Genomic DNA, 17,708 nt, shown 5'->3' with positions numbered 1-17,708 from the left:
TATAAAAATAAAACTGTACTAAAATTGGTATAAGCATGATGAAGTGGGCTATGTGAGCTTCACATTTGTAAAAAAGAAAGAAGATTTCTTTGGTTCGAGAATAGAATTTTGGCCATAATACGAAAGGGTGCGTACACATGCAAAGCTACATAGAAAAAAGAGGTTTATACACTTCTCAGTACTTTATATGTATTGTAAATGTAATGCAGTTTACAAATATATATACATGTATACATGTGTTGTGTAGGGTAAATCCGCTGTGTTTACATTTCCTCGACATGTGCCTTGTTTATCAGTCGGGCCATTTCTACTGTACACTGCTACCTTAGAGGTCAGTGGTGTTTCTGGAGGTCACTAGTATGTTTAGAGGTCATTGGGGTTTCTGGAGGTCAATAGTATATTTAGAGGTCAGTGGTGTGTCTGGAGGTCACTAGTATGTTTAGAGGTTATTGGGGTTTCTGGAGGTCACTAGTATATTTAGAGGTCAGTGGTGTGTCTGGAGGTCACTAGTATGTTTAGAGGTCAGTGGTGTGTCTGGAGGTCACTAGTACGTTTAGAGGTCAGTGGTGTGTCTTGAGGTCACTAGTATGTTTAGAGGTCAGTGGTGTGTCTGGAGGTCACTAGTATGTTTAGAGGTCAGTGGTGTGTCTGGAGGACATGGAAATGTGTCTTCATCAGCAGTCACACTACCTGATGACAATTAGTGTACTTAGTACTAAGTCATTACAGAATACTACAATAAAGTTCACTCCAATATCAGAGGACCTAACGTGATACTTCAGTGTTAACACAATTACCACCTTTCCACCACTCTGTCACATTACTTCTGTCTGTACTTCTCTGTCATCAGTGTAATTGCCCAGACTAGCATTGCTGTTGGTATGGCACCGTGACATAAAGCACTTTATACACCTTACAATTCTACTATATACAATGAACCCCAAAATATGTTATATGTGTCAAAAGACAAGCTCCCGTGGAATTTTCAAGAGTCCCAAGACAGATTTCCACTATCCTAGCAACAGGCAGATTTACCTCTCAGCTCACCTGGTGTAAAGTGCCTTTGAGCTAATCTGATGACCAGTAGTGTCTGTCATCCGCCTATCCATTCTATATAATTTTTTGGTTTCAATAACATCTTTTGAAGAACCTTGCAGAAGACCTACTACAATGATAATAAGCCTATTTAAGAACCATGCAGAAGGCCTACTACCAAGATAATAAGCCTTTAGTTTGCTGAGTGAAGAGCTATCAGATTAATCACATGCATGACCTTGTCTTTCTTTCAAGGTGATAGGGGTCAATTGTTAAAAACTTCAGCAGCTTCTACAGAACAGAATTTGTTAAAACATGTCAACAACTTCTTCTGAATAACCAGGAACCTTATGGTTATGATATTTAGCTTGTAGCTTAATGTGATAACTGGTTATCAGTTTTGATGAAAAATAATACTTTATTTATCATTGACCTACTTTAAAGGTCAAACATAGGTAAGGTGTAAAAGATTGCCTCAAATAAACCATAAGGCTAAGAATAATGATATTTCGACCCTGTACATGTAGCCTGCAGGAATTTGGATGTCATGGTTCATATCTTCTTCAGCGGGGTCAATTGTTTTAACATATTCAAAAAGTGAGTTTGTTTAATGACAATTTTGTTTATTGGACCTTAAAACGTAAATTAATGAAGTGACATTTTGGCTGTAGCCTGCCCGGTTAAAAAGCGATTAAATTTGGTTAAAGAAATTACCATTGACCACATTCATTGTCAAAGAGATTGTCTATGTTCAAATCATAGAACAAGTAGTGATGAACCTGGAGTAACCTGGATGTATATTCAAGGTCACAGAGGTCAATGCATTCAAGTCTTGAAATGAAGCCTGATTCCCAGTACAAGAACATGTGTATTTCGCCTGTAGCTTATTTTGGTGAAATCGTTTAAGGTTTTGTTCACATGGATTATCTTTTGCATGCCTTCAAGCTGACGAATGTCTTATTTATCAAACTGACTCCTCCAGAACATTGAGGCTTTAAGTTAACATGATATTTAACCTTTAACTTGCAGGAATAAAAGATTATTGAGTTTGTTAAAGACCACAGGTTAAATTTGTAAAAACACAAGTCAATGAGGCCTTGAGTCATTCCGACAGTGTTTGGAGTGTCTGATTCCTAATTGATAAGTTAACATTGTTTTGAATATGAATTATTGGTTGTCAGACTCAGTGTTTTGATCATTTAGTCCCTGGTTGTTATGCTTCAAGCATTTTCAGCATCCTGTCCCCAGATGTCAAGCTTTGTGGTGTTTTAAGCTTCCAGTCCTTGGTTGTCAATACAAGCTTGCAGTATGTTGAAGGTCAAGTTCTTGGTTGTCATGCTCACAGTATTTTGAGCGTCCAGTCCTTGGTTGTCAAGCTTTCTGTATTTTGAACGTCCAGTCCTTGATTGTCAAGCTTTCTGTATTTTGAGCGTCCAGTCCTTGGTTGTCAAGCTTTCAGTATTTTCAGTTTTCAGTCCTTGATTGTCAAGCTTTCTGTATTTTGAGTGTCCAGTCCTTGGTTGTCAAGCTTTCAGTATTTTCAGTTTTCAGTCCTTGGTTGTCAAGCTTTCAGTATTTTGAGCATTCAGTCCTTGGTTGTCAAGCTTGCTGTATTTTGAGCGTCCAGTCCTTGGTTGTCAAGCTTTTCGTATTTTGAGCGTCCAATCCTGGGTTGTCAAGCTTTCAGTATTTTGAGCGTCCAGTCCTTGGTTGTCAAGCTTTCAGTATTTTGAGCGTCCAGTCCTTGGTTGTCAAGCTTTCCGTATTTTGAGCGTCAAGTCCTTGGTTGTCAAGCTTTCAGTATTTTGAGCGTCCAGTCCTTGGTTGTCAAGCTTTCAGTATTTTCAGTTTTCAGTCCTTGGTTGTCAAGCTTTCAGTATTTTGAGCGTTCAGTCCTTGTTTGTCAAGCTTTCAGTATGTTGAGCGTCCAGTCCTTGGTTGTCAAGCTTTCTGTATTTTGAGCGTCAAGTCCTTGGTTGTCAAGCTTTCAGTATTTTGAGCATCCAGTCCTTGGTTGTCAAGCTTTCTGTATTTTGAGCGTTCAGTCCTTGGTTGTCAAGCTTTCTGTATTTTGAGCGTCCAGTCCTTGGTTGTCAAGCTTTCAGTATTTTGAGCGTCAAGTCCTTGGTTGTCAAGCTTTCTGTATTTTGAGTGTCCAGTCCTTGGTTGTCAAGCTTTCAGTACTTTGAGCGTCCAGTCCTTGGTTGTCAAGCTTTCAGTATTTTGAGTGTCCAGTCCTTGGTTGTCAAGCTTTCAGTATTTTGGGCCTCAGTCCTTGGTTGTCAAGCTTTCTGTATTTTGGGCGTCCAGTCCTTGGTTGTCAAGCTTTCTGTATTTTGAGCGTCCAGTCCTTGGTTGTCAAGCTTTCTGTATTTTGGGCGTCCAGTCCTTGGTTGTCAAGCAGGTGTGAACACAACAAAGAGCATCTGCGGGTTAACAGTAAACAAAGCCTCACCTTGGTCGTTAGGGACTGGATTAATCACCTCGAGTGCATGCATTATGTAGTCGATAGATGGGCAATGGTGCACAATACAATTAATTGCAACTTGATGCACTATTACATAATGTTCCCCCAGATATGCACTCAAGTATTGACTGATAAAAACAGATGCCATTGGTTGAAGATAAAGGCAATTATACTATGGCCAGAGGATAAGGGTGTGTCCAGGTATCCATAGCAACAAGGAATCTGATAATACTGTGTCGGAGTTGATTTACACGGTGTGTCCCTTGCCCTACAGAAAACGCTAGAATCAATGTCTGTTATCACTAACGGCTACCCAAGGTGTAGGGAGAAAGTAGATAATGTTAATAATTCAGATATTGACATTGTGATCATAGTCGGTGTGATGCCACCCTAGTGGGGGATGCTGGGAGTTGTCAAGTCATCAATTTTACATACGGAGAATGTAATGTATAGTGACCCCCTCTTAGCTACGATAATCACTTACCGCCAATATACCATTGTTATATTAGCGGTACAACGGGCTGACACAGGACTTATTTGGAGTGAACATATATAAATGAAGCAAGGAACCATTTTCCTTAGTTGGCTGTTTAAGATTTATCAAGAGTAAACAGTTTTCAAAATAAAATAAAAAAGCCAATTTGGCTTCCGGACAAAGGATGCACAAAATGTAGGACAAGGGACACAACTCCTGTTAATGTCCACTGGTGTTTATGGGGCTTAAGGATATCACCTGGTCCAGCTTCTCTTTTTTTCTGTCCGTTCTGTAACACTTTGTCCTGGGTTTGTTTCCAGCACTATTCCAAGTAGAAAATAAAACTTAAGAATACCAAACCTTGTACACAGGTATATCTTGGGATAGCAGATAGAGTTGTGCAATAGTAACGGTATACCAGAATATTGTGGTATCGCAGAGTCAAAACAATATACTGGTATGCAAAAACCCAATATACTGCAGGTGAAAAAGTCAGCAGTATAGAGTTTTGTTTTCTCATTTCTGGTACTAAGAGGGAACATGGTGTCGAAATAATAAAAACTTGACCAACACTTGCTAAAAACACATCAATGTGATATATATCTTTTTATTAAATTAATAGTTACAAAAATAAAAATAAACATTCTAAGAGGCTTTTTAACCCTTAGCAATATATTGCAATATACAAATCACAATATTCAGTTATATATTGCAATATATCGCAATACAGTATTGTTTCCCAATATGCAGCCCTAATGGCAGTTTCACCTAATAAATATAGGTCACTGTGACTTATATTTCAACTTTGACTTCTATCGGTGAAAAAGATTGTCTGAAAAACTTCTATGTTATAACTTCAAGGAGTACCAAGCATGGCTACAGTGACACATCTGGGGATGGCAGTGACACACACTAAAAAAAGGTCACTGCATACACTTTGACCTGCATACACTTTGACCTTTTTTCACTAAGGAGAACATAATGATTAAGGATCCCTGTCCAATTGCAGGCAGACACTAGAGAATTCCTCTAGTTTTATGTTGAACTGTATAGCCTCCCTTTAATATCCTTTTGTAACTGTAGTAGGACTGAGCCTGCTAACTAACACTAATGAGGCAGCTCAGTTGAATGACCCTAATGTGATCCGAAGTCCAAGGATCATTCCCAGTCCCATCTATAATCTCCTGTTGCATTAAATGTCTGAACAATGTTTGTTTTTTTCTTCATTTTTTTTTTTTTTTAATTTGATCCTTTTTTACATAAAACTTCTGCAAGGCGTGGGTTTCTTACAGAAATAATTATGATAAAAATGTTTAGCCTTCTCTCAGTTTTTGGAAATGGAACAAGGATCCTTAATTAATTTAAAATCAATGTCTAGTCATTTTTCCTCCAACGCTGAAAAATCGATCATGATTTCCTATGATCTATCCTGGTTTGACTATGACATGCAAACATTAAAGAGTTATGGAGTATTGAGATATGAAGCAGACCAGAAAATTGATTTAACAATTATACTGATAATTTTTACTATATATATTGCATTAAATGAAATTTCTGCATAAAGATAGGTATTTTAAAAACTTTTCACTGCATTTTCATTTTGGTGGAATGCCTGCCTATTTATATTTTAAAGACTTTTTACTGCATTTTTATTCTGGTGAATGCCTGCCTATTTATTTCCCTTTTTAGTTTACGATAATTAAATTTGCAGCGATTCCTAGCACTAACATGAGTCTACATTTTAACTTTTCAACCAATACCAAGTGAGAGATTATCTACAGCATATTGATTAGGAACACCAAACCTAGTAAACAGAACTTAGCAGTATTGTTGCACAGCAGTATTGTTGCACAGCTAGAGTAGGAATTTTTTCGCTTAAAAATATTTTACAAAAAACCCCAACCCATCCTTTTACCGATGTGGGACCTGCTAATGGATTGTTCCACATTACTTTCCCTTGGTAAAATGAAGTTGTGACAATTTTTTCATGAACGTCCATAAGTAATCCCTGGTTTGGTTTATTTGTGTTTGATGTCCTTTTAACAGTTGTGGTCATTTAGGGTGGTGGTGGTGGAAAGGTATATAGTACCTGTACAAAAACCACCGACCAACGGCCAGTACCTGGCGACTGAATCTATGGCTCTCATTGCAACTGTTACGATTGTCAGATATTCTCTCTTCTGTATCTGTTTGCAAGCTAGGGTTACTGGTTTTAATTGTCCTAGGTTGCTAGCTCACCTGACCATGGCCAAACGGTCATGTTAGCTTTAATGTTGCCATGACTCTGTGACCGTCATCCATCGGTCAGCTTTTTCAGCTCCTCCTGAAAGTCGGAGCAGATATTCACCAAATTTGGTCTGTAGCATCACCAGACCAAAGTAACCCATTGTTGTAAAGATGTTGGGTTTGGCTACCCTGGGGCAGAGGAGTGGGACTTAATAAGGGAAATAGAAATCAAGATTATTAAAGTCTTTTAGATTAGTATACATAATATGTATACGTAGGTGAAGGGATTTGAATGAAATTCGGCCTGAAACATCATTGGGCCAAGGGGACCCATTGTTGTATAAGTGAAGGGTCACTGTCACATCCCTGAGGATAGAGGAGCAGGGCTGGAAAGGGAATGGAGAGGGGAGGTAAAACTTATCGTCTTCTCAATTTCCTTCCAGATTTTTACAGATTTTCCTCTCGTGGTCCTGACCAAGTATATTTATGACAATTCAAAGTCTAAGCTCACCACCCTTACATGTCATCTGATTTGCTGAGACATTTTCATCCTTTTATCAACGTCCACCTGTAGGCCAATGGTTACCTCAAACATTGATTTGTATAATACTCTCATCATACATGTATTGTCCTGAAACGGAGCTGTTATGCTTTTGGATTGATACCTGCAGAGCCAAAAAAGACACCCTTTTTAGATTACATTTTTGGGTCGCAAATGGTTCAGGTTATGGCTTTAAAGTTACTGATTCAGTGTTCCCAGAAAGCCCCAAATGAGGGGTTTTCACCTCAAAACTGTTGGTTGTACCCCTAGTTTTCAAGAATTGTCTTATTGTAGCTAAAGTTCCTATGGGTACAGAATCTTGAAAATGTATGAAATATACCCCAAAATCTAAAATGCAATGGGAACATTGTGACCATGCCATGTGTTGTTGTTGTTTAGATTGTTGATTCACTGATGGTTTCTGTTGTTGTTTACAGTGGAGGAGTATCTGACCATGCCATGTGTTGTTGTTGATGTTTAGATTGTTGGTTCACTGATGGTTTCTATTGTTGTTTTTAGTGTTGGAGTATCTGACCATGCCATGTGTTGTTGTCGTTTAGATTGTTGGTTCACTGACGGTTTCTGTTGTTGTTTTCAGTGACAGAGTATCTGACCATGCCATGTGTTGTCGTTGTTGTTTAGATTGATGGTTCACTGATGGTTTCTGTTGTTGTTTACAGTGGTGGAGTATCTGACCATGCCATGTGTTGTTGTTGTTAAGATTGTTGGTTCACTGATGGTTTCTGTTGTTGTTTACAGTGACAGAGTATCTGACCATGCCATGTGTTGTTGTTGTTGTTGTTTAGATTGTTGGTTCACTGATGGTTTCTGTTGTTGTTTACAGTGACAGTATCTGACCATGCCATGTGTTGTTGTTTGTTGTTGTTTTTATTGTCGGTTCACTGATGGTTTCTGTTGTTGTTTTCAGTGGTGGAGTATATGACCATGCCATGTGTTGTTGTTGGTTAGATTGTTGGTTCACTGATGTTTTCTGTTGTTGTTTTTAGTGGTGGAGTATCTGACCATGCCATGTGTTGTTGTTTAGATTGTTGGTTCACTGATGTTTTCTGTTATTGTTTACAGTGACAGAGTATCTGACAATGTCATGTGGTGTTGTTTAGATTGTTGGTTCACTGATGGTTTCTGTTGTTGTTTACAGTGACGGAGTATCTGACCATGCAATGTGTTGTTGTTTAGATTGTTGGTTCACTGATGTTTTCTGTTGTTTACAGTGACGGAGTATCTGACCATGCCATGTGTTGTTGTTTAGATTGTTGGTTCACTGATGTTTTCTGTTATTGTTTACAGTGACAGAGTATCTGACAATGCCATGTGGTGTTGTTTAGATTCTTGGTTCACTGATGGTTTCTGTTATTGTTTACAGTGACAGAGCATCTGACAATGCCATGTGGTGTTGTTTAGATTCTTGGTTCACTGATGGTTTCTGTTGTTGTTTACAGTGACAGAGTATCTGACAATGTCATGTGGTGTTGTTTAGATTGTTGGTTCACTGATGTTTTCTGTTGTTTACAGTGACGAAGTTTCTGACCATGCCATGTGTTGTTGTTGTTGTTTAGATTGTTGGTTCACTGATGGTTTCTGTTGTTGTTTACAGTGGTGGAGTATCTGACCATGCCATGTGTTGTTGTTGTTGTTTACAGTGCCTGAGTATCTGATCATGGCATGTGTTGTTGTTGTTGTTGTTTAGATTGTTGGTTCACTGATGGTTTCTGTTGGTGTTTTCAGTGACGGAAGTATCTGACCATGCCATGTGTTGTTGTTATTGTTGTTTACAGTGCTGGAGTATCTGACCATGCCATGTGTTGTTGTTGTTGTTTAGATTGTTGGTTCACTGATGGTTTCTGTTGTTTGCAGTGGTGGGGTCAAGTGGCGTGGAGGATGTGAGGACTGTCATGGAGTACTACAGTAAATTTGATGATCCCATGGAAGCGTTCAAGGAAAACCAGAAGAAACTAGAGGTATGTCTACTCTTTCCTTACCCTTATCATCTACTTCCGTTATTTAAACTGTTAACCTACATATTTCAGTGGTTGTCTTATTTTAGCACTTTTCGTGCTTTTAAAATTGCACTTGATTATTATTTATGTTCCCGTTGAAGTTGATGTATATTGTTCTCTATTGCATGTCTCGGGGGTCTGCCAAGTAATCTAATCTGTTAAAATTTGATGATGTGCTAAAATGTTGGTATGCTAAAATAAGTATGTTTACAACACATTGTCTTGATACCTGGTACATTTGTCGGTGTACATCTTCAGACCTCAATGTAAGATAATTTACATGCTACATCAAGAGATGTGTGTGCTCAGTACAGAAATTATCTGTCCTTGTGTCTATTTTCTGCCTGTCTGTCTCTCTCCCTCCTCAAACTTCTTTTTTTTGCATGATCTGGTAAGTTCCAAAAACAAAACAAACCAAAAAAGTATGTATCCCAAATAAATAAAATATCACCTTGTAAGAAATTGTCCTGTTGTTGTCTGTGAATTTAGCTGTATGCTAGACGCTTATACATTGAAAAATTAATAACAAATTCCAATATCAAAGAATGCAGTTTCTTATGATAAGAAGTAAAATTTATTAACAGAAACTGGAAATGTATGTAATTTTATTTCTCCTAATTTTTCCCCAATTTCAAATTTTACCGCATAAAAATTCCCAATTCATTGGACCCTGGACCCGGAAAAAAAAAAATGGTAGGAAAATCCCTGTCTTGTTCAGGCCAGAACTTTAAAACTGAGAGATACTGTGATGAAATTTAATTTGAGGTGTACCTGCATTTTAATATTGAACCATATCTTTTAAAGCTAAATCGTAATGAACGTAAAGTTATATGTAAATTTAGAACATCAAATATAATATTTCCTATAGAAACAGGAAGATGGAATAAAGTCCCACGCGAGGAAAGGTTAGGTCCCCTATGTAATAACTGTGTTGGGGACGAATACCACTATTTATACCAATGTACTAATGTATCTGTTGTAGCTCTTAGACAACTTTATATACCAAATTATTATTATGTCGACCCAACTTATATCAAAATGAAAGGAATGTTCTCAATTTGTAACACGGTCCTTTAACAAAAATAAGTAAATTTATACAGAGTTATGAAGCTACTTAATATCTAAAATAAGTTAGCTAAAAGAATTATTGAAATGGGTTGTTATTGTATAAATTGTATCATGTGTCATATTATGTGTGTACTATGTCCATCAATGTATACTATGTAATATGTGACCTCTTGTTACGCACATATATGTGTGGCGTGAGTGTAAAAATAAAACTTGAAAACTTGAAACTTGCATTACCAACTGAAGGTGTGCAATGCTCCTTAATTTGGTAGATGTGACCTAGACTTCAAGGTCAAAGTTCAAATAAGCACACATATTCCAGCTAAATCTTGTGTGTACCACAATTTGAAACAATTAAAGATTTTATGACATGTACCATGTATCTACATGTCTCCAAGGATTATGAGAAATCCATTCAATTTCACAGTGACTTTAACTTATAAGGTCAAAGGTCAAATAAGTGCAAACTTTTCAATGAAATTATTTCTGGGCTGTAAATTTTAAACCATTCAGGAGATTTTGATGAAACCTTAAAGAGTACCTGCATCACCAAAAGAAGGTGTGTATTGCACTTTATAATGGTCGCCATGACCTTCACCTTTTGATCAGAGATCAAAGAAGTACAACCAAAAAATACATATAGGCTGAAAAGGAGAGAAATATGTTTTTGTTCACAAAAACAAATCTCTAGTAGTCAAGCAGAATGGTGATGTATAAATGGAGATATATATACAGGAGATGTTAAGAGAAATAACTCCTTAGACCCCCCCCCCCCCCCCCCCCCCCAGCTAGAGGAAATTACAGTCAACCCAAACCTTCCTTGCTCCACGAATTTTACCGCTTTACATAAAGGTTGGAATTACTGGGAAACCGGAGGAAAAGTTGATTGTAATATCTGTAGCCCTGTTGACTGGTGGCTTATAAAAAGTGTCTATATTGTCGAACCCTTTTATATTGTACTCTCGAGATTTCTGAATTTGGTGAAGGTTGCTCTTCTTTAAATGTTCCTAAAATCTATATCCAGAAATTATCATATTTTTGCAGAAACACAGGCATATTCTACGGCAACATTAGTTAGGCTGTGTTCATAAATAAAATCAAATATGCATTTATTCAGTACAATAAAACAGTTACTGACCCCATATTGGTGTACAACATGAGATTTGTATGACCTTGACTTGCTGTCTAACCTTGGGCAAGCCCTTGAGTGATATTACTTGCTTCAGGTCAACAAATCTCTGTGAATGTGAAATCACTGTGGGGTCAATAATTGTCTCATATCACTGTGGGATTGGATATTATATTAACTAAAATTAAATTGATAGTAATTATAAGAGTTACCTCCCTTATAATGGTAGAAATAGATTCATAGAGTACATTTGTACTAGAAAGCAGGCAGACAGATAATTCTCTGAGCTCTATTTTCATGGCAAATATTGAAAGTTTTCACTAGCCCGGTTATAAAACATTCTAGCCCTGGTCACCAGGCTAGTGGAGCTATAGACCCCTGATATAGTTGAGCCTTGTTTATGATCAGCCGTGGTGGCCAAGTGGTTAAGGCGTCTGACATTTTGCTACCACTATCCCTCCACCACTGGGTTGCGGGTTCGAGACTTACGTGGGGCAGTCGCCAGGTACTGGTCGTAGGTCTTTGGTTTTTCTCTGGGAACTCCGGCTTTCCTCCACCACCAAAACATGGCACGTCCTTAAATGACCATAGCTGTAGCTGTTAACAGGGCATATAGAACACAAACAACCTAAACAAAAAAAATTGTGATCAGCCATCAGTCGGTAATTACAGGGACATTTGTATTTCTATTCAAAATTATCACAGTCATTCTTGCTGTTTCACACTTCAGCCTCTTTAATGTTGGGTCAAGCATATATGTGACAGTGGCTCAGAGTTTTCTACAGGCACATGACATTTATTGAAATTAAATTATGTTTATTTGTCACAGGAATTAGGGTGAGATTTTAGCTTATGTGGGTAACTTACCCGAGTTTGTTGTCAGATATTTAATCATTAAAGCCGGTTATACCTGGGTACTTTATATCCCAAGCAGGGAGACCATTTCTTCTGTGAATAGAATGTGCTTTCTCAAGAAAAGTAGCAGTCTTTCATAACAGTTTGCTAGGTAGGAAAGTTGTTATTATAAAATCTTGAATAAAAAAAAAAGATATTCATAATAGGTGATCTTTTATTAAAATTGTGTCAAGAACGGTTCTGTTTTTAAACAAATATTTACCATGCAATAATGAAATTGTTTGTCTAAAAAAATGTCGATTGATTGAATTATTGATTTAAAGTTGTAGTCATACAAAAAATGTCAATTGAATTACCAATTTAAACAAAGTCTGACTTGGAATTGCAAGGGGAAAAGTAGGTTGAAGTAATCTAAAGATACTTCTAGTTTATTGCAATTGAACATCGATCAATTGACCTTGGCATGCTGTAAACCTATTAAAGGCAAGGTCAGACAATAGTTTATTCAATATTTACGTGGTCGAAGAATTGAAAGCACTGACGGTTAATTCCCAGGCTTACAATGTCCATAACCGCAATGCGCAGTGTCGATGTAACTATGGTCCGGCGTGATGCTGTCTGCTTCTCTGACTTGGCTAAGTCAACAATACATTTGCAACGCTGGCACGGAATTGTTGACTTGTCATTTGCACACCTGTTTCGGATAAATTGACCCTTATGACCCTCGCTGACCCTCGTTGACCCCCGCTGACCTTTAATGGTATCTGTGACCTTGCAGAATGTTGCTCTCGTAGTTTTCACATATCACAGATATGACGAAAAATTTACGCTTAAAGGTTGTTTTGTGTAAATGTGAACAAATGTTTAATGGTTGTAAAAAAAAATCAAACTTTAAATCTAAGTTTTAGCTATTGTCGTTGGCTTAATTAGTTTGGTTTATAAATAACTTTTGACAGTTTTTTGTTTGTTTTACTATTTTGTATTTTGTAATTGACAATCATCCAGTTTTTAATCATGATGTGTTTAAGTTCACTATAACAGGTAAAGGGGTAATCTGATTTCTAATAGTTATATGATTAAAAATTAAACTGAATAAAGTGATAGGAGAATGATGTTAGATGGTTTTTATCTTCCTTATTGTTCAGTTTGGTAGGTAGATGTGGTATTCCTTGATATTAGAAACCTGTCTTTTTAATCCTGGGATTAGAGTAATGGTGCAGCCTCCACCTGGTTGTCAATGATTTTAAATAATCTTCCCCATGTTTTATTTATGACGACATTCAAGCTTCCTTATCTCAACATAAAAAAATGAACAGAAAATATGAGATATACCCAGTACACATGTTCAGAATAACTGAGTTGGAGAGTTGGGTGACATTCGCTTAGCAGTGGAATATGAGAGTAGCAGTAAAGTTGTAATCGTTATGAAAAACAATCATGTAAAATGCTATGGTAAAGCGATAAGAGAAAACAATTTCATGTCTATTACAGGGAGAAAAGCAGCGACGATTAGCTATGGCTACGAGTCAGGACCCCAAAAAGTCCTGGTTCTGGCGGAAGTGATGACAACCATAATCAGTGAGATAACCCCTGATGGACAAATTCATTATTAGCTGACCTGGCACAAAGTGCATGTGAGTTTATAGGCGATGGTGCAGCATCAGCCCTCTGTCTCTCTGTCGTCAACCTTTCATTTAACATCTTCTCCTGCAGAACCATACGGTCTCGAGTCCTAAACCCACTTTCAAGGTCACAGAAATGAAATGTGGTAAAAAGAAACTTAGAATGACCTCTTCTACAGAACCTTAAGGCCTGGAGTCATTGTATCTAGGGTGAAGCTTCCTTTGCTAGAGGGTTATCAGATTTGTTCAAACAATTCACCTTGACCTACTTTCAAGGTCATTGATGCAAAATGTGTTGAGGCATGCAATGACCACTTCAAAAGATACATGATAGGGAGACCTAGAGCCCGGACATATATAGGGCTTGCTGGGAGGATGTGATATCAACTGTGTCCAAATGAATATAATCTGACCTTGTCCTGTTTTTTTCAGGGAATATGAGTTTATTGTGTAAAAGTTTTCTTTCAATTTTTTTTTTTTAAATCTTCAAGTCATATTTTGTCTTTTGACTTGTGAGAGGGAAGGTCTATCAAGTTTGTTCAATTGAATAACCTTGATCCACTTTCAAGGTCACAAGGGTCGAAGATGTTTAAAGCAAACATCAAAATCCAGATTACCTATTCTGTGAACCTATTGTTTGGGTATGATGGTCTAGTATGGAATATATTCTATCTGAATCCAATTTATCCAGCTCATTTTTCTAGAGGAATTTTATTAGTCAAGACAGAAAAACCAATGGACAAAGTTTGACAAAATAATGACTCTGTGGTCAAGGTTTGTTGACCAGGACTGTGTTATGTTCAGTGGTCAAATATAGCAAGCAAACTAATTATGCATTGTTCAAGGAGACTTTTGGGGATTTTTTGTGTCGCTAAGGACATAACCTCATTGTTCTGAGAACGACCTTGACCAGTAGGCGGTTGTTGACGTCTGCACGCGCGCACAAGGTGTCAATTATAAAGACTTATTACTTGATTTTGATATAAATACTGTAGAATTAGCCGCGAGGCATGTATATAGTGTGTGGGTCGTATATTGGTGTTTGACAGGTTGTAGTCGTCCGAATGGTAGTTGTTACTGTCACTTATAACCGGGGTTCAGTACGTGTAGTGACATTTATATCAAAATGTTTTCTTTTTAAAATATGAAAATGGACGCTCTAAAGTGTAATGTAAGTCACATGTGACAACAAAACTCATCATACACCATTTTATAGTGTAATGTAAGACACATGTGACAATGAAACTGTCATCAGACACCATTTTATAGTGTAATGTAAGTCACATGTGACAACGAAACTGTCATCATACACCATTTTATAGTGTAATGTAAGTCACATGTGACAATAGAAATGTTGTTACTGTTTTGTAGTATTAGTCACATGTGACAATAGTAACATCTTTAGACATTGTTATATAATGTAAGTCACTGTTATGACAAACTCAGAGATGAAATTTTCTTAACGCTTTACGGAAAAATGCATTGCTTATTACAAAAATTAATACTGTAGGATAATTGTATTTGGCAAGATATTTAACTTGCACAAATTTGCTAGGAATCACCAATTTAAATAGCACACAAGTATTTGCCAGGCACAAGTAAAAGGAAAATTAACTAATATATGTTTACTTTTTTTGACGTTTCAAATCAAATATGACATTGAAAGAACAATCACAAAAAAATGCATTTACGAAAACTAACCTATTTACAGTGTACACTTGTTGATAAAGTGTTTTATTTCAAGTCTTATCAATGTTTGATTTATTTGAGAGCTTTGTTTTAAGGCATATTGATATCCATATGCATGTAGCATATGAGACAGTCATATGCCAGCTTTATGCTTCTGTATATATACAAAAAACAGGCTCCTGAGTTTTCAATTAAGTACAAATAATTATTCCCTGCCTTGAGGGTATAGTAAATGAATTCCAAACTCTCGATGTAAGTTTTTTATATCACATCCTTGGTAAAAATAAAAATTTGGACCTTCAAGAAACTTCAGTTGTCATTTGTCATCAATGACAAATCAGGAAAGATTATGTCTTGGTGATTATCAAGGGCAAAGTATCAATCTTTTTAAGGATCTCCGTACTACTGCCAAAAATAATAACAATGCATTGGAATCCGATTTTGCCGACATGACTGTAGCTTTGATAAATAAATTCTGAAAAAACCATACCTTGCAGAACTTTGATTTAAAAAAATGACAGAGATGAAATATACCAGTGTTTATGATTGAGAAGATAAGAAATCAGCGTGACTAGACCAGGTTTCGAACCCTGAACCTCAGGTCATTATAGTATCTCACTAACCAACTGAGCTGCCTGGTCAACAGAAGTGTCCCGGCCAAACTGTGCTACAGTTTTATCCCAAACGAAATTAAGGGGCAGTTACTCTTAATTATGAAAAGCTACAGTGCAGTGGGACGGGGATCCTTAAATTCCTTAGCATATACATGTAATGCTATAAGTTCTATACTGAATGTTTTATGGGTTAATTGCATGAAAAGTATGAGATGATGATTGGATGTAATTTTTTGTATGTATCTGTGATGTGATATGAAATACAGTTTGTATAAACAGTCTTCAGATTGGCTTTGTTTCTCATTGTAACTGGTGCTGAAGAACAACTTGTTCGTGTAATCTTGTAAATGCTGTAGATTGTTGACAAGTCAATACTTTTCCTCAGTGGTGAAGTAGGGGGTTATTACACTGGAATCAGGTTGTCTGTCTGCCTATCCATCCCTCCGTGTGTAGACAGATGCATGTTGGCCAGAGGTCTCCTCCCGAACCTCAGAACTGATTTCAATGAAACTGTACAACATGTACCAGGAACTTGTCCACCTGCTTTCAGATTTTAATTTCCTGTCCTTTTGAGAGGGTCATGTTCCTTTACTTCTAAAACTGCTAGACTGATTTCATTTAAATTATATACATGACATGTACATCATGAACTTGTACTTTTAAATTCGGATTTTATCTCCTTTAAAATTGAATTTCCTTTACTTTTAGAAAAGTTATATTCCTTTTCTATTAAAATGAAATTTATTGCAACAATTCTTCTGGAACTGCTAGACTGATTTTCATGATAATTATCTCATATTTGTGCACTTGCACTCAAATTTCAACTTCATTCCATTTTGAAGGATTATGCCCTTTTAATAAGAAAAAACACCGTTTGAAATTCTTGTTTTAATGGGTTGGTAAAATGTGAAATTCTTGTTTTAATGGGTTGGTAAAATGTGAAATTCTTGTTTTAATGGGTTGGTAGAATGTGAAATTCTTGTTTTAATGGGTTGGTAAAATGTGAAATTATTTGAATCGTGAAGATGACAGATCAAATCCACAACTGACAAACTTTTGAAACTTATCATTAAAAGATACATTGATTTCTTCCCTACATATCCTAATAAGAGTATATAACATCCTGAGTCTTGTGTTTGTGTTTGTTGAGTTTTTAAGTCACCTGACCATAGTTCATGGTGACCTATATATTGCCAACCGTCTTCGTCTGTCGATGTGCGTTAACTTTTATCTTGTATGCACGACGATAACTTGAGTAAAAGTGAATAGATTTCAATAAAGTTTGCTATGCTGCTTTATATAGATAAGATCGTCAGGTCTGAATGCGACTGAGATTTTTTATAAAACCTATTGTGATAAAAAAAATACTAAATTAATCAGGTGTACACAATTTATAAATTTAACTCTTTCTGAACATGAGCTAGTTGTAAAGCTGGAACTCTCCTGTAATGAAGACAAGTAAAAATGTCCATCGTGCTATTGGATATATAACACATTCATGCATCATTGATGTGGGAGCAAAACAACTCTAATTAACACGACTAATTTCATGCTTCGTTGACCGTGACATTCTGTCTCCAAGACTTGTCCGCCCCTTGGGGATGAAAGCAGGGTTGGGCTGGGAAACCTAACTTCTCATCAATAATACACCACCATTACCAAGTCTAAATTGTCCTGTATCTGTTTGACAAAATGTTCGAAACAAAAATCCTATCATCCAATTTACGTTGTAAATGTGTCATTTACACCTGTAATCTGTCGGCCATTGGAGATCGTATCGATACACAGGGAGTTTCGTACCGTTATTGTGGAGCAGCTGAATTAATTAGTCATTGTAAATATTTACCTGACACAAACATGTTGTAAATCAATTTGCATATTTTATTACAATACTACTACAGCTGCCATTCTGAATAATGATTTTATGCCAGTTGCATTAATGAACCGTTTTTTAAACTATTTTATTGGC

At 36.7% G+C, this 17,708-nt stretch overlaps 1 protein-coding gene across 1 annotated transcript in view; it reads left to right on the top strand.

The window, feature by feature from the left end:
* LOC110462815 (mitochondrial import inner membrane translocase subunit TIM50-like) overlaps positions 1 to 16,024 on the top strand; it is a 29,555-nt gene extending 13,531 nt beyond the window's left edge. The window contains exons 9-10 of the mRNA XM_021517007.1: positions 8,620 to 8,723; positions 13,306 to 16,024. Coding sequence (XP_021372682.1) covers positions 8,620 to 8,723; positions 13,306 to 13,377 — 176 coding nt within the window. The 3' untranslated portion in view covers positions 13,378 to 16,024. The remainder of the gene's footprint in view (positions 1 to 8,619; positions 8,724 to 13,305) is intronic.
* Positions 16,025 to 17,708: the final 1,684 nt, after the last annotated feature.

The sequence above is a fragment of the Mizuhopecten yessoensis genome, unplaced genomic scaffold (genome assembly GCF_002113885.1).
Source record: "Mizuhopecten yessoensis strain PY_sf001 unplaced genomic scaffold, ASM211388v2 scaffold10831, whole genome shotgun sequence".
NCBI classification, from domain to species: domain Eukaryota; kingdom Metazoa; phylum Mollusca; class Bivalvia; order Pectinida; family Pectinidae; genus Mizuhopecten; species Mizuhopecten yessoensis.
The sequence above is the reverse complement of the archived record's forward strand: the minus strand, read 5'-3'. Positions and strand labels throughout refer to the sequence as shown.